This window comes from Panthera uncia (genome assembly GCF_023721935.1).
Source record: "Panthera uncia isolate 11264 chromosome A1 unlocalized genomic scaffold, Puncia_PCG_1.0 HiC_scaffold_17, whole genome shotgun sequence".
NCBI lineage: Eukaryota > Metazoa > Chordata > Mammalia > Carnivora > Felidae > Panthera > Panthera uncia.
This window is the reverse complement of record NW_026057577.1, coordinates 112089430-112113234: the sequence shown is the minus strand read 5'-3', so window position 1 is coordinate 112113234 and position 23805 is coordinate 112089430. Positions and strand designations below refer to the sequence as shown.

Sequence of the window (23805 nt, the reverse complement as noted above, 5' to 3'; positions counted from 1 at the left end):
TCTCCTTTCGCAGGGGGAGAAATTACCCTAATTTGGCAGTGATACATGCAATATTATGTGTAGGGCCAGGGGTCAGGAGCACGAAAAGCTTTAAAGCGATACCTACGTTCGAGGGACAGTGTTGCCACTGGCTAGCTGAGTGACCTCAACAAAACGTTTAAACTGAAATTCTGTGGAAAAGTGTTGCCCACCCTCTCCGAGTGGCCATACGTGCTTCGGGTGTGTATGAGGTGTGAGGGCTCTTAGAGACTGCCGAGGCCAACCTTTTCACTTACAGGAGATTAATTGAAGTGCGGAGAGGGAAATTTTCTCACTTAATGGTTGAGACACGGTTAAGGCACTTCAAGGGTCATTCCCATTGGGCTGCCTCCCTATCTATCATTAATGTCCACAGAAATATGTAGGGACGCCAGAAATTCACACACTAAAATAGTGGGAATGGTAATCAGTGTCTTTCGCCAGAGTTCTTTTTTGAAGACAAAATTCTGTTAACGCTGGGAAGAATGTCCAGTACGCCATTGAGTCAGCTTTTTATGACCTTGTATTTAACTCCACTAATCTCCCTTTTAACTAAAAGAGAGTGTTGTACTCTGCAGGTTAGAGGTGTGACCAGCAAAAAGCAGGAAACAAATTACAAAACAATCTAGATATTTCAAACTACTACAAAACCCCCAACACTTAGACTCCCAGCTACCCTGTTTTTTCAGGTGTAACCATAATCACCAAATCACGGAAACAATGCTTAGATGAGCCGCTAGAGGCCGCTGCTTTCTAACTTAGTGGTTTCTTACCGGCTCCTCTCCTCGCCCGCTGTTAGAGCAAGTGCAGCGGGAAGCGCTAAAATCCTTCTCAAGATACCCAGATTGGAACAAATAAAAAAAGCAGCAGTCTTGGGAGAAGACGACGATAGTGACATTTGGTCAGTGTCTATGGAATGAATGGCTGGGTAGCAATTGCCCTAGAGCAGGGGTCGGCACGCTTTTCGCACAGGGCCAGATAGTAATTACCTGAGGCCCCACATGGCAGTTACCCTGGTGTTGGAGCATGAAAGCAGCCACAGAGCCTGTGTCAACCAGTGGGCATGGCTGTGCTACAGTGAAACTTTATTTGCGGACACGGATTTGAATTTCCCACAATTTTCACGTGTCACGAGATACCTTCTGTCTGCCGACCACTTTACAGAGTAAAAGCCATTCTTAGTTTACAGACCGGAGCATCTGGCCCCCGGGCCACCCACCTGCCATAGACAACTGAGCTGCCCCCCCATCCATTCAATTGCTTGTCACCAGCTTGTGGTGCAGTGTCTTGGCACAGCTTTAAAAGGCTTTAAGAAACGTTTCTTGGACGGATGACTGCATTAATGTTGGTGTCCGAGACCATCGTGTCTCTCCTCCAGTGCGGCCGGATGCAGGCCCTAACGGTCTCTGTAAATCACAGCTGGCACACAGCTCTTACGGGGACTTCACCGGGGGATCCAAGGATGTGGATGCAAATTCTAACCCCCTCAAATGACCGCCAAGTGACCTGGAGATGGTCACAGCCTCTACCCTGGAGCCTCGGATAAACGCGCCCACCCCCAGGGCACCTGTGAAGGTGCAGCGAGAGCTTCCAGAAACCGCAAAGTGTGAGGCAAGTGGACATAGTATCGCTTCCACTGTAATTCCCTTTATTATGAAAGGGGTTCTTTTTTTAGTGATCTTCACCTTCTGTTCCTTCGACCATATTCCAGGGTGATAGGAAACAGAACTGGTGAGGCCATTAAGGCAATACTGGTCCTATGAAAGCATTTTTAAGAGCATTTACCAAGGGCTTTCCGTGCGTCCTCATTCTGACTTTCAGTGTGGCTGATCATTATGTCCCCTGCTTTACTGTTGGGGAAATTAGGGTTTAGTGGGTTTAGTGCCTTGCTCAAAGGCACGCGTCTAGGAAGTGGTGAAAGCAGGATGCTGTCAGTCTGCCTCCAAAGTCTGTGCAACTTGGGCAGAGTGTCTCAGTCCCTGGAAGGGAGGCTTGGCTAAAGCCCAGGCAGGGGCTGGCTTCCTCCCGCAGGCAAGCTGCCCCTTAAACTTGAACCCATTCCGGCTGACCTTCATATCGTTAGCACAGTCCCAGGAAAACAGAGGCTGCTGATTTTGATGCGGGCCTCAGATGTTCCACTCAGACACGGGATGCGGCCAGGTGGTGACGGAATCAACACCGCAGGCCCTGTGGCATCCGTATGGCACGCACACAGCAACTAAAAAGAACCAAGAATCACATGTGTTGATGTGAAACGACGCTTCCCGTGTCCCGAAAGAAAAGCCGAGTTGCAGATCATGATACACAAGCATTATTTATGTATAAGAACAAAACAAGACCATAGATTTTTATCTGTACATTTATACATATGTGGATACACAGGACACGTCCGTGAGTTACATAAGCCAGATAGAAGAGCGGTTACTTCTTGGGAGGGGAGGGGGATTGAGCTGGAGTCCAGGGGCATTTTGCTGTATCTGTAGTTAGAACTCCTTATAATGGGAATGGACTGCATAAATACATTATGTGTGCAACCCATCATTTATGTTGTCTAAAAATATATAATTTGTATATTTAGAAACACACGTGAAGAAGGGGAGGAAGAAAGCACTCTTTTAGAATGGAGTGGTCCAAAGTGTTTCAGCCCTGACTCCTGTGTCCTTGGGCAAATCACCTTCCCTGACAGACGGTTTCCTTTTCTATAAAATCCCTCCCCGCTGGTTGCTGTGAGAGGCCCAGGGACCTCGCTGGGAAAATGCCGAGAAACTTGTAAAGTGCCTGCAGTGGTGAGCTCCGGGGACAGAGAAGCCTGTCCAGATAGCGTTCCAGGCTCCAACTACAGATTTGGCAACGTCAAGCTGCCTTCCGCCGGAGCCACGCCTGGAGGGTCTGAGATACAAAAGCCAAATGCTCTCTTTGGCTCACTTACCTCGTTCTCAGGGCCCGCTGCTGGCTTTTCCGTAGCCCGGGCGGCAGGGGAGTTACCGCAAAGAGGGGGAGAGATCAGCGCAGGAGGGCCTTTCCTCCCCGACCAGCGGTCTGCCAGATCCCTCCCAGGTTTAAAGACAGAAATTGAGGCTCAGAGAGTGAAAGGGAACCAAAGAAGACACCAGAGCGAGTGCCAGGCAGGGCGGCACACAGGAACAGTAAGTCCCGATGCCTCTCCAGGCCCCAGGCTGAGGCTCAAAGGAACTTCCCATCAACAGGAAGGCAGGGGCCACCCTTGCTTGCTCACTCCTCTTCCAGCATCCGGCCGGCAGGGGACAGTGGAGTGAGTTCACCCCGGTAAGGGACAGGGGGCCTGTGGTTGGGACTGTGGGCTGACCATCACGCAGCCCGGGGGGCGCTCCCCAGACGCACACTTTCGGCCCGGGCTATTCACCAGACCTCGGCTGAGGTCGCTCTGCTGCAAAGCCGGAGAATTTTGGGTACTTCTTGAAAGGATTTTATGAGGATTGAGATAATCCCCATAAAGCACTTAACACAGAGCCTAGCAGAAAGGAGCTCAGTAAATGTTAGCTTCTCTTATTGCTACATTATTATTATTATTTTCTGGGGTGAGCTAAAAAAAGAGGGGAAGGGAAAGGAGAAACTGAATCACATATAATAGCCATTAAAAGTATCGTCAGTTTCATGGGGCGCCTAGGTGGCTCCGTCGGTTAAGTGTCCCATTCTTGGTTTCGGCTCAGGTCACGGTCTCATGGTTTCATGAGTTCAAGCCCCGTGTTGGGCTCTGCGTTGGCAGCATGGAGCCTGCTTGAGATTCTCTCCCTCTCTCTCTGCCCCTCGCCCACTCTCTCTCTCTCTCTCTCTCAAAATAGATAAACTTAATAAAAAAATTTTTTTTAATATCATCAGTTTCACTTCTCTCTATGGTTCCAAAAGGTATCGAATGCCACTCGTGATTAGCGACATCCACTCGTAAAGTTTGGAAGTTGCCCTCTGGGGACTTCTCTCACAGTCCTTCCCAGCTGCAAGAGTCCCTGGTAGGGTGGGCCCACCCACCCTCCAGTGCTCAGTCAGGTCCTTTCAAACAAGGAAAGCACTTGGCTTAAGTTAGAACTTAAAACTTTGCTTTGTTTTCATTTCTCTATCTCTATGCCTGCTTTCTATTTAGGGCAAGTCATACTGGTTTTCTAGTCTGGGACTGATACGTTTCTTCTGAAATGAGTTTATCTAAGTGAACACTTGAATTGACTTAAAGGAAAATATTAAGCAAATCGCAGTACAGGCAGGACACATATTTGGGGAGAATCCTAACAGTGGCCCTTGGATGACCCATGTTGGAACGCTCCCAACAATCCTAGCAGCTCTGAGAGTTTCGCCATTTTGTGGATGAGACCAGTGAGGCAAGAGCTGGTTAAAGCCCAAAGCAGCACGCTGTCCCAAACCCAGGCCTTGAAATCCATCCCTGATTTGTTTAAATTTAAGCCAGATACTCGGCCTCAGTTTTCTAGACTGAATGGAAAAGAGATTGCAGAGTGCGGCTAGAAAAGGTAAATGCATTCATGAGTCCTTTCCCCCCAAACCTAGCTGTTACAAGGAAGAACACTGACCAAAGTAGAGTAATAAACAGAAAATCAGCACTGATCTCTCCCCAGAAAGAGGCACAACACAGCACCAAGAAGACGTTACTTTTGTTCTTACTCCAAGATGACATGAAAGGCAATTTAGTTGTAGCCCCTCCCGGAGGCCTTCCCTCACCCACCCTATGCCCACCCCTCATTTCCCAGGCCGACAGCAACTGGCTCCCGGACAGAGCAAATGTATTAAATAGTAGATACTATCAACTTCGGGGGCATTAAACAAAGCTTACCAGCTGCCTCAAAGCACTAAGCCTATCCCTCCTCCTGATGATCTCTTAGTCTTTCCCTAAGAAGTTCTTTGTGCTTTGAGATCAGAGACCTCATCCAGAGAGCATCTGAAGCCCTCTGGACCCCCGAATTCACTCAGCTCTGCCTTTTCATTGAAAAAGTACAGAAAGAATATGCAACTGCAAGAAGGTCTGTTAGTCCTCTCTGGGAGGGTCCCGTAAGTGGGGTGACCAGCCAGCCTACTTTACCTGGAACTGAGGGATCTCCTGGGATATGGGACTTGTAGTGCAAAAGCCATCCTTCCCACCATATCTGGGCCCAAAGAAAAGAGGAATATCAGGTATGTTCTGCTTTCGTGGATAAAATAGGTGATAAGGAGGCAATTGTGGGATCACTTAGGAAGGAAAGTAGGGTCAAGAGACCAAGCACAAGGGCAAGGAGAACTGGTGAGGCTAGAAACTTCGGGCACACCTTTATCTTGTAAACTCCCTCCTGCCACCCCCACCCCCACAGCTGCCACCCCCACCCGCATTGCCTCTTCCTGGGTTGGTTCCCTAAGGACCGGCAGGGGATCCTTTCAATAGAATTGTTATCAGCAGTCAAAAGAAAGGCAACTGGAAAAAGTTTGCCCTCCAGAGTCTCAATCTGGGGGGATAATTCACCCCAAGATAAAATGATTTGCTGGTAGCTTTGACATCAGGGTCATCATCTCTTTAGGAGCTTGGAGGAAGTGAGACACTGAAAAAGATGTAGAAAAATGTAGTCCCAGCAGCCTCCCAGGCAGGGGGGTCAGTGAGTTTTCCCAAGAAAGTAAGCTGGTCTGTGATTATGTCTTGGCCCAAAGTGCCCAGCCAGAGACCAAGCACTGCCTCAGCACAGGGTCTTGAGCGCCCCTAACAGGTGTCTTATTGGAACAACTTTGTTTCCTTGCAAAATCTGAGTTGTAAGACCATCCTCAATCGGCATTCTTGGTAAAGGTGCAGTGCTTTTCCCCATTGTCATGGAAGGAAAGAGAATCAAGATTCATTCCATGTGACCTCAAAGCCAGTATGCCAATGAGAAAATGTCATCTTGAAGCACACATATAAATTAGACCAGCTGTAAAGATGCCTTTGGGTAATGGATCCAAAATCAACACCTGAGCAGTTTCCAAATCTCTCCCCAAGAAAAAAGTAAAGAGAAATGTGCATGTCTCCCCACCAGAAAACACTGATGTTTCAATTGTCAGCACTTGAAACAGTGCTTCCAGACAGGCATCTTGGCCTTGATACCAACTTGGCTTCATTACAAAAGCCTTGATTAATTCACCCACCAAAGCATGTCCAGAAGATGGTCACAGTGGAGAAGAAATTGGGAGCTGCTTAGCTTAGAGAGAAGACTTGAAAGGGTGGGTGGATGGCAGATCAGTATCTTCCAATATCCAAGGGCTCTCGAGGCGAACAGGGAGCTAAGCTGCATGGGCCCAGATGGAAGATAGAGCAGAGACAAGATTGCGTTCCAACAAAGGGGAAAACTTCCTTATAATTAAAACTTCCCTGTAATAGAAGGAACTGCATTAGGAGGTAGTGAGCTCCCATCCCTGAAGGTGTGCAAGCAGAGTTCTGACCAACGTCCAGGGATACTATGGAAGGTGCTACTCCTGTGTTGGATTGGAGGCCAGATCTGATGATGCCTGCTGGAAGAGGCTACTCTTGTGTTGGACTGGAGGCTGGATCTGAGGATGCCTGAAGTCCCTTCTCAGCTCTGAGATTCTCCATACTCTGGCTTTGGGGCCTGTCCAACACTGTGCTCCATGTACCTTCCCTGGGCCCTCAGCCCTACTGCTTCGTGCCTCACTGGTGGTGATGAGGGTCAGGAGAGATGCCAGGGTGTCCTGTTCATGCAGACACGAATGGGAATGAATGGCTTAGTCATGAGCCACGTTCTCAATCAGAAGCATGATTCCAAGGATTCTGGGTCATTGTGTATGGGCAATTTCTCAAGTTCCTGGTGGTGTCCACTGTGCAGAACTGTGTACCTAGGGAGGAAGGAAGGAAAGCATGAGAATTCAACAGGCATCCTTCAAAGGCACCAAAGAGAGTACTCTCACCACTGTGACTCCCTTTCTACTGCACGGTTCTGAGAGCATGGTGAGGTAGGGCTGGGCATGGGGGTACTTCAGTAGGCGGGAAGTCCAAAGAACTTCATCCAAAAGTGAGGAACTGGAGGCCTGGAGGAAATGACAGGCCCAGGATTACCTAAAGAGTGAGTGGCAGGTCTTGGACTGGAACCCAGTTTTCTTTCCTCCCAACAAAGCCTAAGTCTCTTGTTACTCATCAAAATGGACTCTGTGTGAATACGCCAAGTTTCCTCCACCAGGGAGGGTTCAAAGCGCTGAGATTTGTAAACCACTCAGTCTGAAAGACACTATACCCGTTATTTGTTTCTTTGATTCCTTTTGGTGACCTTTGGAAGAGTCAATCAGCTGGATGAATCAAACAGCAGGTTGACTGTAAGCATCACGGCAAAATTTACACTGCCGTATCTCACAATTGCACGCATCTGTTAATTGCCTTTAAATCAATCTCAATTGCAAGTGGGTCATATCATCAGTAACCCAGATCCCAGCCTCTGGCAGTTATTCTTATGAAATTTCCGGAGAGTTTCGGAGCACTACCACCACTTGCTTCCCTAAGGCCAACGTTAGGCCTATTCAGCGGGACAAATAAACACACCGGTCAGTCATTTGGCATATGCTGATGATCAACGTGGTAGTGGCTTCTGATGAATTGCATTAATTCTGAGTTTGCTTTGAATCGTAATAAATTGTGGCTGACCTGCACGGATGGACTGGTACCGTACTAAACCCTCTCCGTGCATTACCTTTTTCAATCTTTACAACAGAAGATAGTATTGCACTCGTTTTTCGGTTGAGCAAATGACACAGAGATCCAGTGACTTGCCCAAGAGAATAAAGGTAACATGTGAAGAGAAAGTCAATCAAATTTCTGTCTGTCTGATGCCAACCCCCACGTTCTCACACAGCCCGTGGACCAGGTATGAATTCAGAATAGTGGGTCCCCACCGGGACAATTTGGAGCCATTTTTCGTTGTCATGGCTGGGGCACCTAGTAGGTAGAGACCGAGGTGCTGCTACACGTTGTGCAACCCATAGCACAGTGTCCCACAGCCGTTACCTGGCCCCAAATGTCAACAGTGCCAAGACTGAGAAACCGTGATCTAGAAGAAAAAAAGTCTTCTTAGCTGGCTAAAAAGCACATGTTAGCGGAGGGACACAGACAAGGTGAAAGCACGAGTCCGAGATCTCACAGAATTGTCCACTGTGGCTGCTGCTGGTCTTGAAAGCGAGTGGAGGGGATGCGGCTTGAAAACCACAAGCACCTGCTAGAGGAGTGTGGAGAAGAACAAAGTGGAAAAGACTACAGAAAGGAAGATCGTGCAGTCTTAATGAGGGTGAGCAGGGAAGGTCCCGGAGAGAGGTATGTGACTAGAGACTTCAGGGAAGTTAGTGTTCCGGCTACTGAGTCATTAATGCTCAGCCTAGAAACCACTCCTCTATGCTTGGCTTCGGAAGAATGCTGCAAACGGAGAATCAGTTTCCTACGCTGGCTCCAATCAGGCTTCTCCAGCAGGGGGCGCTGCAGGAGGATGGGGGTTGGAAACAAGGAAAAGGGCCGCCGCCCCTCCTGTGGCCTCCATCCCTGTTCTCAGTCTTTCCAACTCCTGCATAACCGGCTTTGCGGCAGCGCCCGCAGAGACATGAGCCCCAGCGGGCTGGCGTCTCCTCCTTGGAGGTCGGTCTACATCTCTGTTCTGTGAGGTCCCTCCTCTGCGTTCCTATGTTTTGTGTGTTTGTTTGTTGGTTGCCTTGTTCTCTCAGCCCTAGAAGTTGCTTCGGACAGAGCTCACATCAGTGAGCAAGATGTGCACCAAGCACCATTTTCTATAATCACACGCATTGTTCCATTTGTATCCTTCGCTCTTCACAGCCCCGAGCGGTACCCTCTGTCCTCAAGCCTATTTTATGGATGAGACAACTGAGACTCAGAGAAGGTAAGCAATTGATACGAGGCCCCCAGTGTCCGCGAGGCCCACACTCTTCACCTCAAAACACACTCCTGAACCCCTGCCCTATTTGCGGCCAATGGGTCGCTTTCACAGGCGATCCATGGCACCTCCTCCTACACCAAGTTCACATGAAGAAAGTGTCCTGGTTGAAAAGCCAAACTGATACATCTGACCGTGTTAGCAAACGTGCTTTCAGGGAACACAGGCACACGTCTGCGGCAGCCTTTCACACACCTCTCCTCAGTGTCTGTGTCTCGCGTGCTAATGAGCAAGTTGTTCAGGAATGACCAGAAAAGAGGTGTGGAACTGGAGTGGATACTCTGAGCGGAGATTCCCTTTATCCGGAGCATAGCTGCAAGCCAGCAGCTTGTATCAGACATGGGAGGAGGCAGAAGGGCACGCTCTCTAGTTACAACACATGGTGGGGGGTATCGTTTACCATGCTATGGTGGCTGGTACACACAGGATGGAGGAACTGGTCTGAGATCTCGGTGGCAGGACTCTAGGAGAGGCACTGGGTCTCCCATGGAGTCTGGCCTGCAGAGGTTGGGTGTGCATTCCTGGGCTTAGGTATCTTCACCTCGGTGTTTTTCACTTTCCTAGTAAATAGCAGGTATTTAAGCAGATCTGGGTTCACCTGAATGGCCACCTTATAAACTCACACCGCTTTGTGAATTCAGGTCATTTACATCAGGTCCACCCAGATGTCACGGTGACAGGGGCCAGCTTTATACAGTGTTTCTGAGGAGGATGCATGAGCTCCCAGCAGTCTATAAGCACCTTCAGGGGGATCGACGCATCCTCGACTTGAGGAATACCGGGGAAAAGGAAACACACGATACTGCAGACAAACAGAACAGCGTTCAAACCCTGACTCTACCATCTACTGGTTCTGTGACCCGGTCACTTAGATCAATTCCATCTACTCCACAGCTTCTTTGTGGTAATAACATCAACATCTATAACGGGCTTAGCAAAGGGCTCTACCCACAGAAGATCCACTGTTAAGGAAACTGAGGCTCAGAAAGTGTGACTTTCCCAGGGTCAGAGAAGTAGTTATATACGGAATGGTTAAGAATGCAGACTCTTAATGCCAGGCTAAATCCTGGCTCTGACACTCACTAACTCTGTGAATTACTGTAAATGTTCTGGGTTGTTGCGTGAGATGAGATAACGCACACAAAATGCTTATTAGAACGGTGACAGTCAAGTAATAAGCACTTTATAAATGTTTATTAGTACTGGTGCTACTTGATGTTGGACGTAGAACTTGAACCCAGTACTGGATTGCCAATTTGGTGCAGAAATCCATCCTTTAGTAATTGATCAGACATTTGTTCACTTCGCAACTGATCACGGGGCTGAAAGAAACCTTCATGAAGACTTTATATCAGCTTCCTAGTGCTTTTGTACAAATTACCACCAACCATTACCACGCATCTGTCAGAGTGGTAAATGTCTGTCAGTTCTGTTTGCTGTAAGATCTTACTCGCCATTTTTGCAGCTGTGCTGATGGAAAGCAAACCCCAGAGGTGTGGGTGTACCTGGGCAGTTTCAAGTCCAGATGAAAAAACTCGCTGCCGTTTCCCAAGCAACAGCAAGGCAGGAGGCAGCTCCCTTCAAGCTGGGTTGCTTCCCCCCTTAGCATTAATTTACTCAAACATGATGGGAGCCACATTAGGTTTGGTAATTACCTGAGTCTACAATTCATTCACTGAGCAATTAGCCTCGCACTTAGAGCAGCCTGGATGCAATAATTAGCTGCATAATAATAGCCCCCTCTGCCCGCCCAGCCTGGCAGTATAAGGAAATGATTAGGCTTTATTACACATTACCCCAGCCCTCCCCCACAAGGCAGTGTTCAGATGGGGTGCCTGCAAGATGTTTTAATTATTAAAATATAAGGTACATGGGTTTCAAGATATTCAACTTTAAAGCACAGTTTCCCAAAGGCTGGAGCCCCATCACCTGGGAACAAAGACCTCATATTTGGTGTTTTCTTAATGTTGGGAGCAATGAGACCTTCAAATCGTAGGCATTTATTCATTCATCTACTTATTTGTTTTTTTTATTTATTTTGAGAGAGAGAGAGACAGAAGCAGGACTCACCCGAAGCAGGGCTTGAGCTCACCTGAAGCGGAACTCGAACTCATGAACCATGATTTCGTGACCTGAGCCGAAGTCAGATGCTCAATCGACTGAGCCGCCCAGGCACCCCCGCCACTTACTGATTTAAGGACATACGCTAAACGTCCACCACAGCCCAGGAACTGTACCATGCCCTGGAGACACGAGGGCGGTGAGGACATCTGCACAGTCCCTGTCCTCCCGGAGCTCACAGTGAGGTGCAGGAGCCCCACAGGTGGCTGCAAAGTCACAGCCACAAGGAGGTGTTGCAGTGGGAGGTATTGGGGCTTGCTATGAGAGCATGTCACGGGGTGACAGGCGAGGTTGTACGTCAGGGTAGTGTGGCCCAGGAAACAGTGGAGACGAGGACTGAAGGGTGGGTAGGGGTTAAGCGGGCAAGGGGAGGGGGAGGCCGGCAGGGGAGCGGGGAGGCCCACTGCCAGGGGAGCAGGTGGGCGTCACAAGAGTAGAACAGGCTGAGCGTCAGTCCAAGACGAGCACGAAGACTCGGGGAGGCTCCGCAGCCCGTGGACGTCTGTGCTCAGCCCACAGCAGCGGGAAGCTGGCCGCGGCTGCAAGCAGAGCAGGTGCAGGAGGACTTGATGTTTGCAAGAACAGTCTAGCTGTGGTGTATAGAATGGACTAGAATGAGTTTGGAGTGGGAACCCAGAGGTAAATTAGGAGGTATGTTAGCTTCCTAGTGCTTTTGTACAAATCGCCACAAACTCATTGACTTAAAAGAACACAAATTAATTATCTTACGGTTCTGGCGGTCAGAAGCCTGAAATGGGTCTCGCTGGGCTAACATCAAAGTATGGGGTGAGCTGCGTTCTTTCTAGAGGCTCTAGAGGAGGATCCCATCCCTGGCCTTGGCGAAGGCTGCCTATGGGAGCAGTGGGCCCACCAGACAATCCAGGATAATCTCCCCATCTCAAGATGCAGAACTCAATCACATCTACAGAGTGCCTTCTGCCACGCAGGGTAATATATTCCCAGGATTTGGGGGTGAAGAGGTAGTCCTCCTTGGACAGCCATTATTTTATATGCCACAGATGATTTTCAAGGTGTCCAGGGTGTTGGTGGCTCAGAGATGCAGGATGGGGCCAGCGGGGGTATTGAGAAGTCAGATTCGGTATGTATCTTGAAGGCAGAGCTGACAGGATCCACTGATGCATGGGACGTGGGGGCGACAGGGACATTCGAGGCACAGCAAGGGTGAGGCAAAAGGTGTGGAGGCAGGACAGAGTGGTATGCTTTGTTTGAGGAATGGAGGATGTTCTAAGAATATATCCCACGGGGTGAGGTGGGGGTGCTGGGAAACGAGGCATAAGAGGAAGTTGAGGTAGCATTATTGGGGGTCTTAAAAGCTGGGCTAAGGAGGTTGGGCTGAATCCTTAGGTGACGGAGACTGAAATGAACACGGGCTTCACCGTGGGAAATGGGACGGATGATCAGCCACGGAGACCAGTGTGGAAGCCCTTTCCTCTGGGAAAGACGAGGCATGGGCAAGGACAGTAGCAGTGAAAGGAGAGAGAGGATCTTGCAGAGAGCGATGGGAAGGACGTCACCATGGATTGCACGTGAGGACCCACTGAGAAGAGTCCCTAGCGAGCCTGAGTTTAGACTGGGCAACGAAGCAGGCGCCGATGCCGCTAATGAGGACGCCCCAACCACCCTGAGCCTTCTCTTCTCCGGTAGAGACCCCTCCGGTTCCTCAACACTCGTCACGGATCAGGGTTTCTACTCTCTCCGGCTCCTTGGTTGCCCCACTCTGGACTAGCTTATCTTTGTCACTTGAAAACAGATATCAGGGGGGACTAAGGGACCTTGGCCTCAGGCCCTCCCTCCCCTTGGTTATCAGTAGAGTCAGGATCAAAATCCACATTTATGGCCCAGGTGTCCATGTTTATACCGGCATTTATAACTGTTCCCAAACGGGGAGTGTTTCCTTTGTGTCCCCCTCGTGGCCCCCCACCCCATACCGTCAGGGGCTCACAACCTCCTAAATGCACTTCCTCACCCTAGGACCAGCTGTGGCAGCAGCCCCTGTCTCCCACAATCTGGGGGATGATCCCCATCCCTGCAGCGGGCTCTCCCTGGTCGGAGCGGAGGCCAACGCTAGAGCGCTCCCCTCCCATCTCCAGGGAAGATGTGACTGGGGACCGCAAGACGCTGTCAGGCTCTTACTGCCTGAACTGACAATGGGTACTGCCTGGGGGAGGCAGGTGTGGCCCACAGAAACAGAGGAAGGTGGTCCGCGAAGCGAAAAGAATGAAGTCGATGTGCAAGGCAGGCAGGCCGGAGACGATGGCCTTGGAGAGACGGAAAGAGGAGTGCTAATCCCTGCAAGCATCCCATTCCTTGTTTGAGCCCCAGCGAAGGCTGGTCAACTTCCTGCTCTGGAGACCTGTGACGTGTCCCTGTATCTTTCCGATAGATCTCTCTTCATTTGTCTTCAGGAGGCGTGAGTGGATTTACAGCCTGTGGTAGACCCTCAGAATCCCATATTTTAAAGCACATGCTTCTTTCTTTCTGACAGAGCACATCTGTTAGTAGAGGCAAAAACGCTAGATGCATTGCAGTGAAGGGCGTGGCCTGTGATCTTCTCCTGGTTGATAGGACCTGATGGTCTGTTAGGGGAGTCTCCTGAAAAATGTTTCTCTCCTGAATGAAAGACAAGTACAAGGAGAGTCTGCCTTATCTTCTAGCATTTGGTTATGGTCATGGTTTGGGGAGGAGGATGCAATGTTTGGAGCTGTTGTAGCTATTTTGTGACTGTGAGGAAATCATCCTAAAATGAAAGCTATCAGGTTGAGAATGGTAGAGTAGAAAGATAAAAAGCATCTGGGTCCTGTATGCTGTTGTCGAATCAGTGGATTAACCAACCCCGAAACTACCCAACTCTGGACTTTCTAGCTTGTAAAGGATAAATGACCTCCTCGCTTAGGTTGATTTTAGTCAGGCATTCTAGAATGTCCTTGCAGGCCAAAGTGTTCTAAATGATGTAATGTCCACGCTGCCTGTCTTCCATGTCTATAGTCACTTCCCATATTCTGCCACATTCAAATCCTACCCACCCTTAAAGACCCAGTTCAATATCCAAAACCTTCCTTCCGGAAGCTTTCTACACCATCCATCAGCATTTATTGTCTGTAGGAATACAAATTATCTGATGGTGTCTGATTGGACATATGTCTGGCCTCCTGACACTCGTGAAAGGGAGGGTCTATATCTTATTATAAGAAGCAACAGTCTTTCAGCCCTCTGTACCAGACCCTGCACTAAGTGCGTTTAAAATATTGTTGTATTTAATGCTTACAATGACTACGATGTCAGTGCTATTATTTTATATATCTCCACTCCACGGATGAGGAAACTGAAACTCAGGGAGCTTAAGATTGGCCACAGGTCACTCAGCCAACAATGCACAAAGCCAGGATTCAAATCTACACGTGTTAGAGTCCTGAGCCCTTTTTAATATTTGCTATATACCTCACAACACCTCACGGAGCGGGCAGAACATCATGAAATCTATAGAAATGGGATGGAATGAATGGGCTATAAAGGAGACCGTCCTCCCCAATGTTGCCTGGCATTTGTATTGATTACAAAGCATGCTGGCAACTATTCTGTCCCTGATCCTCACGGTGGCCCCGTGTGATGCACCACATTTGTGATGCTACTTTCCTTTTTTTTTTTTTTTTTTTTTTAACATTTATTTATTTTTGAGACAGAGAGAGACACAGCATGAGCAGGGGAGGGTCAGAGAGAGAGGGAGACACAGAATCTGAAACAGGCTCCAGGCTCTGAGCTGTCAGCCCAGAGCCCGATGTGGGGCTCGAACTCACAGACCGCGAGATCATGACCTGAGCCGAAGTCGGACACCCAACCGACTGAGCCACCCAGGTGCCCCTCCATTTTTTTTTTTTTTTAATGTTCAGTGCCATAGCTTCTGGGAGAGGGGGGAATCCCCTCCCCATTTGGACACAGACCTGCTGTGGGTAGTTCTGGTTCTCAGTCTATGGGAAGGACACTGAGAAAGCCCCTTGGCATGAAAATCACCACATGGGCTGGGGTCATTCCCATGGAAACACCCCGGGCAGAGGAGGTGGGAATCTGAAGACGAAAACGGGTATTTTCCAGCTGGCGGAGGACAGAAGGTGTTATGGACTAAATGTGTCCCAACCCCAACATGATAGTATTTGGAGGTGGAGATAATTAGGTTTAGATGAGGTCGCAAGAGTGGGGCCACCATGATGGGGTTAGTGCCCTCATAAGAGGGGGACAGGGACCAGAGCACTTCCTCTCCTTCCCTCTCCCCCCCCTCTCCCTCCCCCGACCCTCTCTCTGCCATGGGAGGACTTGTAAGAAAATAGCTGCCTGCAAGACAGGAAGAGGATTCTCGCTGGGAAATGAAACTGCTGGCACCTTGATCTAGAACTTTCCACCCCCCAAAACCATGAGGAAAGAGTGTTGGGTAAGCCACCCAATCTGTGGTATTTTGTTACAGCAGCCTGAGCAGACTAGTGCAGGAGATCTCACGGAGCCAAGGAAAGAATGCGCATAGAGGGACAAAGAAACAGGACCGGTTGAAGAGATATGACCTTTTGCCTTTAAGTCATTAATTCAGAAAAACCTGAGGCCTCAGGAGAAAATGAACTACCAGAGGGGCGCGAACTACCATGTGATTCTGTGAATCTTTTACTAACAACGCTTCATTTATCCCTGGCCTCCGGGGACCTTAACTGTCCAGACACCTGACTGAGCAGCTTTTATTTGTTTGTTTGTTCTTTTTAAGGGCTTCTGAATCCTCAGCATAGTTATCACAAATGTGTGGACTTTTCTTAGTCTTCCTTGGTTTTTCACTCAGAATATTTCAACTTAGTGTGTATGTAACTCTAGAAAGCTTCTTCCATACAGGGCAGAGCAGAGCTTGGGGGACTGGGGTGGGATTCGCTATGTTAGCGGCGGCAGACCGATTGCATGACAAAACAACAGTGGATGTGTGCAACGAGAAAAGAAACACAAGAAAGTCGACAGACGTCAACACAGCACAACCCACAGGGGCCATTTAGTGCAGAGGAAAACGTTTCAATCGTCTCTCTAGGCCATTAGTGTAGTAGGCTAATGTAATAAAGGAAAGTCAAAATCACAACTTTGAATAAAGTGGCTCAAAATTGATACTGGGGGAATCCAAATAAAGTCTGTGGTTCAGTTGAGAGTATTGGGAAGATGCTAATTTCCCGGCTCTGATGAACGCTCTAGGGTTATATAAAACGCTAGCATTAGGGGAAGCTGCGTGAGAGGTATATGGGAGTGCTCTGGACTATTCTATGGATATAAATGTGTTTCCAAATAAAATGTTAATAAAGTACTACCAAAAAACCCTCTCATCCTGATTTAGTGACCATCATTTGTTTAGGAAAGATGAAGGAGTTCACCACTTGCAGCCACGGGGATGCAGGATGAATGTGGACCTGGGAAGACAGAACCTCCCAGGACCGTGATTTCATGGGCTGAACCCAGCTCTGTCGGGTGTTCCTCTCCCGCCGGCCTTGGGAAGGCTGTGCTCCCAGAACGGGGAAGAAGCTCCAACCAAAATTAAAAAATGAAAGGATGTAAAATGAAATAAAACTCCCAAACCATATATTATCTTTGGCCTTCAGATCCATAGCAATCAAGGTCCAGGAGGAACTCCGGGCTCAGTGGAAGACAGAAGAAATAAGCAGAGACCAAGGCCATCTTGGAGGAGGAAGTGAACAGAGAGACACAGAGACAGACTCACAACACACACAGTGACAGACTTACAGAGCACGTTAGACAGGAACTGGTCTATGGCAGGAGAGCAGGAGGAAGCTGGAGACAGAGCAACAGCCACTTTTAGTGGAAACAGAAAACGGCCACAGATGAGGGAGAGCCAAGCAGAAGTCGCAGAGGAAGAAAAGAAAACACAGAAGTTAGTGGACTGGTTGGTGATCTTAGCCTCAAGGAGAATTCTAGTAGCCTCGAAGTGCCCTTAGGGGAGGATAAAGAGGGGAGCATAATTATTGCACAAGCTGGTTATGTCCCACTGTTTGTCTAAAAGGCACTTTTACAGCTGGCACCTCATGTGGGTCTCACGACAGCCTGGGAGGGTCACTATGCAAGTTAGTTCCTCAGTTTACCAAAGCAAGGACACGGGCACAGAGAGGTAAGTTACCCAGGTAAGGTACCCAACTAGTTAACAGCTAAGACAGACTGAAAGCCAAGTGTTCTGAGTTACCTTTCATGGTGCCGTGGCTAAGGGATGTGCAGAAATGCTCCTCCTCGCCTTCCTCCTCCTCCTCATTGGCTGCCATTTATTGAGTACCTACGTGGGCCGGATCTCATCCTGCACCCTTTACGTGAATGACCCTGTGTGATATTCCCCACAACCTTGGGAGGCAGACAGTACAACCCCTATTTTCTGACGAGGAGCCTGACACTTAGATGCATTGTGACCAAGACAATCGGGCTCGTAGGGTGGCAAACGTGACTGACCCCAAGGCCCCCTGACTCATTAGCTCTTGCTTCCAAAATCCTGGGTTGCCTGGGTCCCCACCCCTCAGTCAGATTCTGGGCCAGGGAAGCAATGAGGTTCTTTTTGCAATTGAATTCTGGGTCCCATTCCAAGAAGGAAGAGCCATCCATGGCTCCCTCCTGGTTCCCAGAGACATCCCAAAGCCGGGTACTGGGAAACCCCATGCAAATATCTAATCCCCGTCAGGGCTCTAGGCTCTAAGAGGCTCTCTCGACTCTATCCACATCTTCCCTTAGCAAACATCACATTCCACTTCTAATGAGACAGGAGGCCAAGCAGAAACCAGGGTCCTGCGATTAGGACTTTTAAGGGCAATCTGATTAAAATAATTCACCATAAGTTTAAAAAAAGCACAGAACATACCCTCTTGGGCTCTCTTGTCTCTTCTTTAGCTCATCTCCTGTGATTGTCTATGATGAAGAATCTTTGACAATATGGTTGCATATATATGGCCACTGCCTCCATACAGGTGTCTCTGACCATCTCAATATGGTAATCCCTTTCCTTCTTGTGAAAAAACATCACACTTCCTGCTTCTGTAATTTATTTGACAATATAATCTGCCCTCTGACAGCCTTGATGTAGCTTATTATTAAGTGCAACCTGTACGTGCATTTAAGTGGAATGTTTCTAGATAAATTGCAAGCCTTTTGGGGAGAGAAACCACACCTCATTTCTCTAGCACCGTCCAGCATTTTACTGACCATTATTAACCAGGCACTGCTGGTTGAGAGGCAAACGTCCAGAATTCTAATTCTAATTTCAGTTCCACTAATTAGTGGCATCTCAACCTTAGACCTCCCTAGGCCTCAATTCCCTCATCTGTAACATAGAAATAAGCAAAGCACCTCGCTGAGCAAATTACGATGAGTGGTAACTGAAGGGGCGCATGCCCCTTGTGCGCTCCTTGCGCCCGGCATGGCGCGCCTTAAACATTAGCCGGCGCTACTCGAGGCAAACTTTAAGCGAATGACGTGATTAAATGGTAACTCAGACCCCCAACTTTTTCTTCCTTCAACTGGTTCTCTCTAGCCCTTCGTTAGTGCAATCACGTGCCTTGGTATCCTGCACTGACAAAGCTCCCTAAACGTTTACCGGCGGAATATATGGAATATTCTGTGAAATTCTTCAATGTCAATAAGGCAGATGCTGCCATGAAAATTGAAGAAACTCAGAAACGTTCATTGGGCCATCAACAATCAGCTGAAGACTTAGGTGTCTGGGTAGCTGTTGGCCAGATGTGCTTTCCCGGAAATCAGACCATCAGAACCCAGTGGCTCACATACTGGAAGCCATGGTGCATTTTAAGCAAGCGTTGACACTCCTCCTTCACTCTGGGTCTTCCAGCCACAATGCTGTGCTTCCAAATATTGGTGTAGGGCTGGGATTACACAAAAGGACAAGAGAACTGTAAACTATTGCAAATAACTAATATTTGAGGTGTGTGTGTACATATATTGTGTATATATACATCTATATATCCTCAATAATTAAATTTTAAGTACTCTTACACATTTATTCATAACTTTTCCTTTTTTTAAGTGCAAGTGACAACATTGCTTTTCTTGGATATAACCCTTAATGAGTCCAGTGAGTGAACTTTCGAGAGTGCAACGTGTAGGTAAGTTTATAGACGTATCTGAACATATTGAGCCAATTCTGGCCAAACACAAACAAACAAACCAACCAAAAAAAAACCAAACCCCAAACCCCAAGCCAAAACCTTTCCTTGTGAAAAATCTCAGAATAGAATAGAATTCTTACAAGCACTTTTAATGTGAGATAAAAATTTAGATTTTCAGAAATTTTTGAATTTGTTTTTTGAAGACCTTCTCGACTGCCCCTGTCCATGTCAACCTTGCCGAATTAACAGTACAGTCTTCCTGTGACCTCTTGCTGTTTGCCATTTTCACTAGATGGAGGGATCACATAAAACCACGTCCACTTGAATCCGTGTTTTTATGTACAGAGATTGTTCCTTACATTTGTATTGCAGACCATGGTCTTACAAAGTCCTTTGACATCCATCGTTTTATTTTTTATTCACCCCAGACCCACGAGGTTGTGTGAAGATGTGAAGGAAGAAGAAGTCACACACCCTCTTCCTCTGCCCAGACAGGGTGGGAGACTTTATTATTTTTTTAAATTTTTTTTAAAAATATTTTTATTTATTTTTGAGAGACAGACAGAGGCAGAGTGTGAACAGGGGAGGGGCAGAGAGAGAGAAAGACACAGAATCTGAAGAGGCTCTGGGCTCTGAGCTGGCAGCACAGAGCCCGACGCGGGGCTCACGAACCGTGAGATCATGACCTGAGCGGAAGTCGGATGCTTAACCGACTGAGTCACCCAGGTGCCCCCAGGGTGGGAGACTTTAGATGATCACACTAGACTATGCTAATTGGTCAGTCTTACCTTTCTTAAGTCCAAGCATGTTGGGTCCAGACAGGGCATTAGCCTGGCAGCCTGGAACAGACCCAGGAAGGAACACAATGTGAGCTGCTATTTGGATGGTGATGTGACGGGGTAGGGATTGGTTGGTGGTTAGCCAGCTGCCTGGCAGTTGGTGTTAGGACACTCAAAGCCAAGAAGACAAGGCTTGGTGGCAGGCAAAGAGGCCTGGCAGGGAGCTGGGACCCTGGAATAATGACTCAGGGTGCTTTACAACACCTGGATAGCTCCCACAACCTGCTGTGACATTCTAAGAACCCTGGCCTTTTCTGATTAGCTCCACTCCTGTTACCCTTAGAGGAACTCAGTTACTTAAAAGGCTCTTCTCCACAAATATTGAGTTAATACCTTAAAATCATTGCCATAGACTCATAAGGGAAGACTGCATCTGGCTCAACATAGCGACCCCCAGGGCTGACTTCCCCGGGCAGGGAGGTCATATTGTCCTCGTCCTCAGACTGACAGTTCTAGGTCTCCTGGACAACAGGTGCAGAGGAAGTCACCCAGCTCTTTCTAAAGCAACGCTGACTGCCACAATCAGAGGCAGATCGTTAGCTTTCGCTGGTGTGGCAACTCCTTCTCTACAAAACGCACTTCCAGTTACTCTGCCCTATGTATCAGGGGCAATGCTGAAGCTTCTTAAGAGTCACTTTCATGGGGGCGCCTGGATGGCTCAGTCGGTTAAGCGTCCGACTTCGGCTCAGGTCATGATCTCGCGGTTCGTGAGTTCACACCCCGCATCTGGCTCTGTGCTGACAGCTCAGAGCCTGGAGCCTGCTTGGGATTCTGCGTCCCCTCACTCTCTCTCTGCCCCTTCCCCGCTCATGCTCTGTCTCTCTCTGTCTCAAAAATAAATAGTCACTAAAAAATTTTTTTTAAAAAGTCATTTTCATGACTCTTGCAGAGACAGTATCAGGAAGCACAACTCTACACGCTGTCCAACAAGAGTCTATTTGAATCTATTGCCTTAAAGAGAATCTGAGCCATGGCTGATTTACAGCTAAAGTTGGTCGGAAATGACAGAGACTCTTCTCATGAACGAACTTTGAAATGTTACCTATTTTTATAGTTACGAACTCACTCTAACGCTGTACCGCTATGAGCCTCACAACCTGCTTTAAACCCCGCTTTGAGTGTGCACTTTGTTCAAATGTGCTTTGGCCTCTGGCCAAAACTAAATAAAATACGGCTCCAATCTGACCGCACCAGCTCTGTTGTCAAAAATGTCCTGGCTCATCTCACACTTCCTCACGGCAGGGTATTACCGCTGGTCCCTCGCGGCAGACTGAAGTCTGGCACATTCTGAAGCCATCTCTGTCCTGGATGGAACCGTTAGGAGGGTGTTGGCTGCTGCTGCTGAATTTCACTCTCTGCAGCACCAACAATGAGGTCCTGCCGGGGGCGGGGGGGGGGGGGTTGTGTTCGTTTGGTCAGGGCTTTTTCCATTAGGCTTGGTCATCGGCAGTTGGCTGGTTACATACGCAGTCCTAAGATCAAATGGCTGGAATCCAATTACCCCAGCTTCCTGTCTGCAGAGTCCCGCCAGGGAAGAACACAGTCCTGTTTGCCTGTCTTGTCAGGCTCCCAGGATTCAAAGTATATCATTTGGAGAAAATCAACAAACAACAGACCATCAGATGTTTTAAGGGGGAATGAATGTGGCGTGGAAAGAGGAAGGGCCGGTCCAGGATGCAAAAATGTACCTGATCCTTATTCTGCCTCCTCCCGGCTCAGTGTCCATCCTTTTGCTTCTCTGAGCTTCAGTCTCATTTGTTAGAGGGGGATCGTAACACCAACCACTGGGTTGTTGGGAGCTTCTGGTAAGATGATGTATGTAAGAGAGCTTTGAAAATTCTAACGGTGAAGGTGATGGTAGTAACGAGGTGAGCCGACATTTATCGAGGGTCTACTGTGAGAAGGGCACCGTGCCAGGTCTCTAATAGACGCTGTCTCATTTAATACCTGCAAACATCTCTTGGAGAGTTGGTGATGACAGTAATGATTTCAATAGCAAAGGCTAACATTTCTGAAGTGTTTATCATGGACCAGCCTCCAGTCTCAGCTTAGTATTCGTATTAACACGTGTAATCCTTGCCTCGTGTGCAGTAAGTACTATTATCCTTTCCTGACGTGAGGAAAACTAGAGACAGAAGGTGACTAATTTGCTCAAGATCATGCTCCAGTAAGAGGCCACAAGGAATCAAACACAGGCATCCTTATTCTAGAACAGGAGTCGTCAACGTTTTCTATGCAGGGCTAGATGTAAGTATTTTAGGTCATTTTAGTATTACAGGGCTGACTTCCTTGGGCAGGGACGTCATATCCTCCTCAAACAGCCTCTGTTGCTTATCCCTCTTCTTTTCTTTTTCCTTTTTTTTTTTCCTGTCTAGTTTTTTGTTGTTGATTTTTGCTTGTTTTTATACCCTTTGCAAATGTAAACCCCATTCTTAGCTCAAGCGTTGTGCAGAAATAAGCCGATGGCTGGATTTGGCCCACGGTACTCTTTGCTGACCCTTGCTTTAGAAATAATTTTACTTTTCCAAGTGCAAAAACTAAAGCTCACGTCTTTAAGTTACTGAAGTTAGGAAGCTAATCTAGTTTGTCTGCCCCCAGAAACTGCCAACAGCTTTCATGTGTGCTATTAAAATGTAAGGTACTATCACTGAGTTAGGGATGCTGTACTTATCCCAATTTCCAAACAGAACAGGCTTTTGGGGGTGCCTGGGTGGCTCAGTCAGTCACATGTCCCGACTTTGCCTCAGGTCATGATCTCGTGGTTCGTGAGTTTGAACCCCGCATTAGGCTCTGTGCTGACAGCTCAGAGCCTGGAGCCTGCTTTGGATTCTCTCTCTCTCTCTCTCTCTCTCTCTCTCTCTGCCCCTCCCCTACTCACGTGCTGTCTCTATCTCTCAAAAATAAATAAACCAAAAAAATATTTAAAAATATTTTTAAAAAAAGAGAACAGGCTTTTTTTCCCTCTTGGAACAGATTTGGGGACATGCCAGCAGTCAGAGATGTAGCAGACCCAGAGCCTAGTACAGTGCCTGACATACAAATTGCCACTGAGTGAAATCATTCTGATTTCCAACTGGATTCAGCGACTCACCAAGATCTCAGCCATTTTCTCAGACTCTTCCAGACCTTGCACTGGAGTCTGTAAGTGAAGGCAGTGACATATTCCTTTATCTAGCTTTTGGGGAATCTGTAACAATTTATGAGATAGTTGCCACAGAACTATTTGGGGGAAAGAAAGATGTTACAAGAAGAAATACGATGTTTACAACAAATTGCTGTATAGACAGCAATGGCACTAGAGGTTGTATGTGAAATAAATACCTCACTGACTGGAGGCAGGACAGGGGAAAAAACTGTGACTTCATCAATATCATCGTATCCACCAATATAACCTCCCATTAAACAGGGATCTTCGTTTTAACCTTGGGTTTCTCCCTCAGAGAATAAATGAGTTTCTTGGGAACGTATCTAAAAATCTGTGCATACGTCCAGATTTTTAGGGGAAAGGCCATAGATTTTACTTGGCTCTCAAAGAGTTTTATTATGCCTTCAATGTTAGAACTACCATAAATTTTTGCAGTGTGGCTTACACGTGACGAGGGAAAGGGAAAGATGAAGTGTTGTGGTATATAGTGATCAGTAGTAGGTTTTCCAGAGTCCCTTGTCAGTATGATGCTTCATTAAGTTCTCAAGATACCCACTTAGGGTCCTACCCTAAGCAACTCGCCAGTTCCCCACTGGCACTGGTGTCTGGGT

General features: G+C 47.9%; 1 protein-coding gene across 1 annotated transcript in view; it reads right to left on the bottom strand.

The window, feature by feature from the left end:
• Positions 1–6596: 6596 nt before the first annotated feature.
• HTR4 (5-hydroxytryptamine receptor 4) overlaps positions 6597–23805 on the bottom strand; it is a 77894-nt gene continuing 60685 nt past the window's right edge. Inside the window, exon 5 of the mRNA XM_049648067.1 lies at positions 6597–6849. Coding sequence (XP_049504024.1) covers positions 6762–6849 — 88 coding nt within the window. The 3' untranslated portion in view covers positions 6597–6761. The remainder of the gene's footprint in view (positions 6850–23805) is intronic.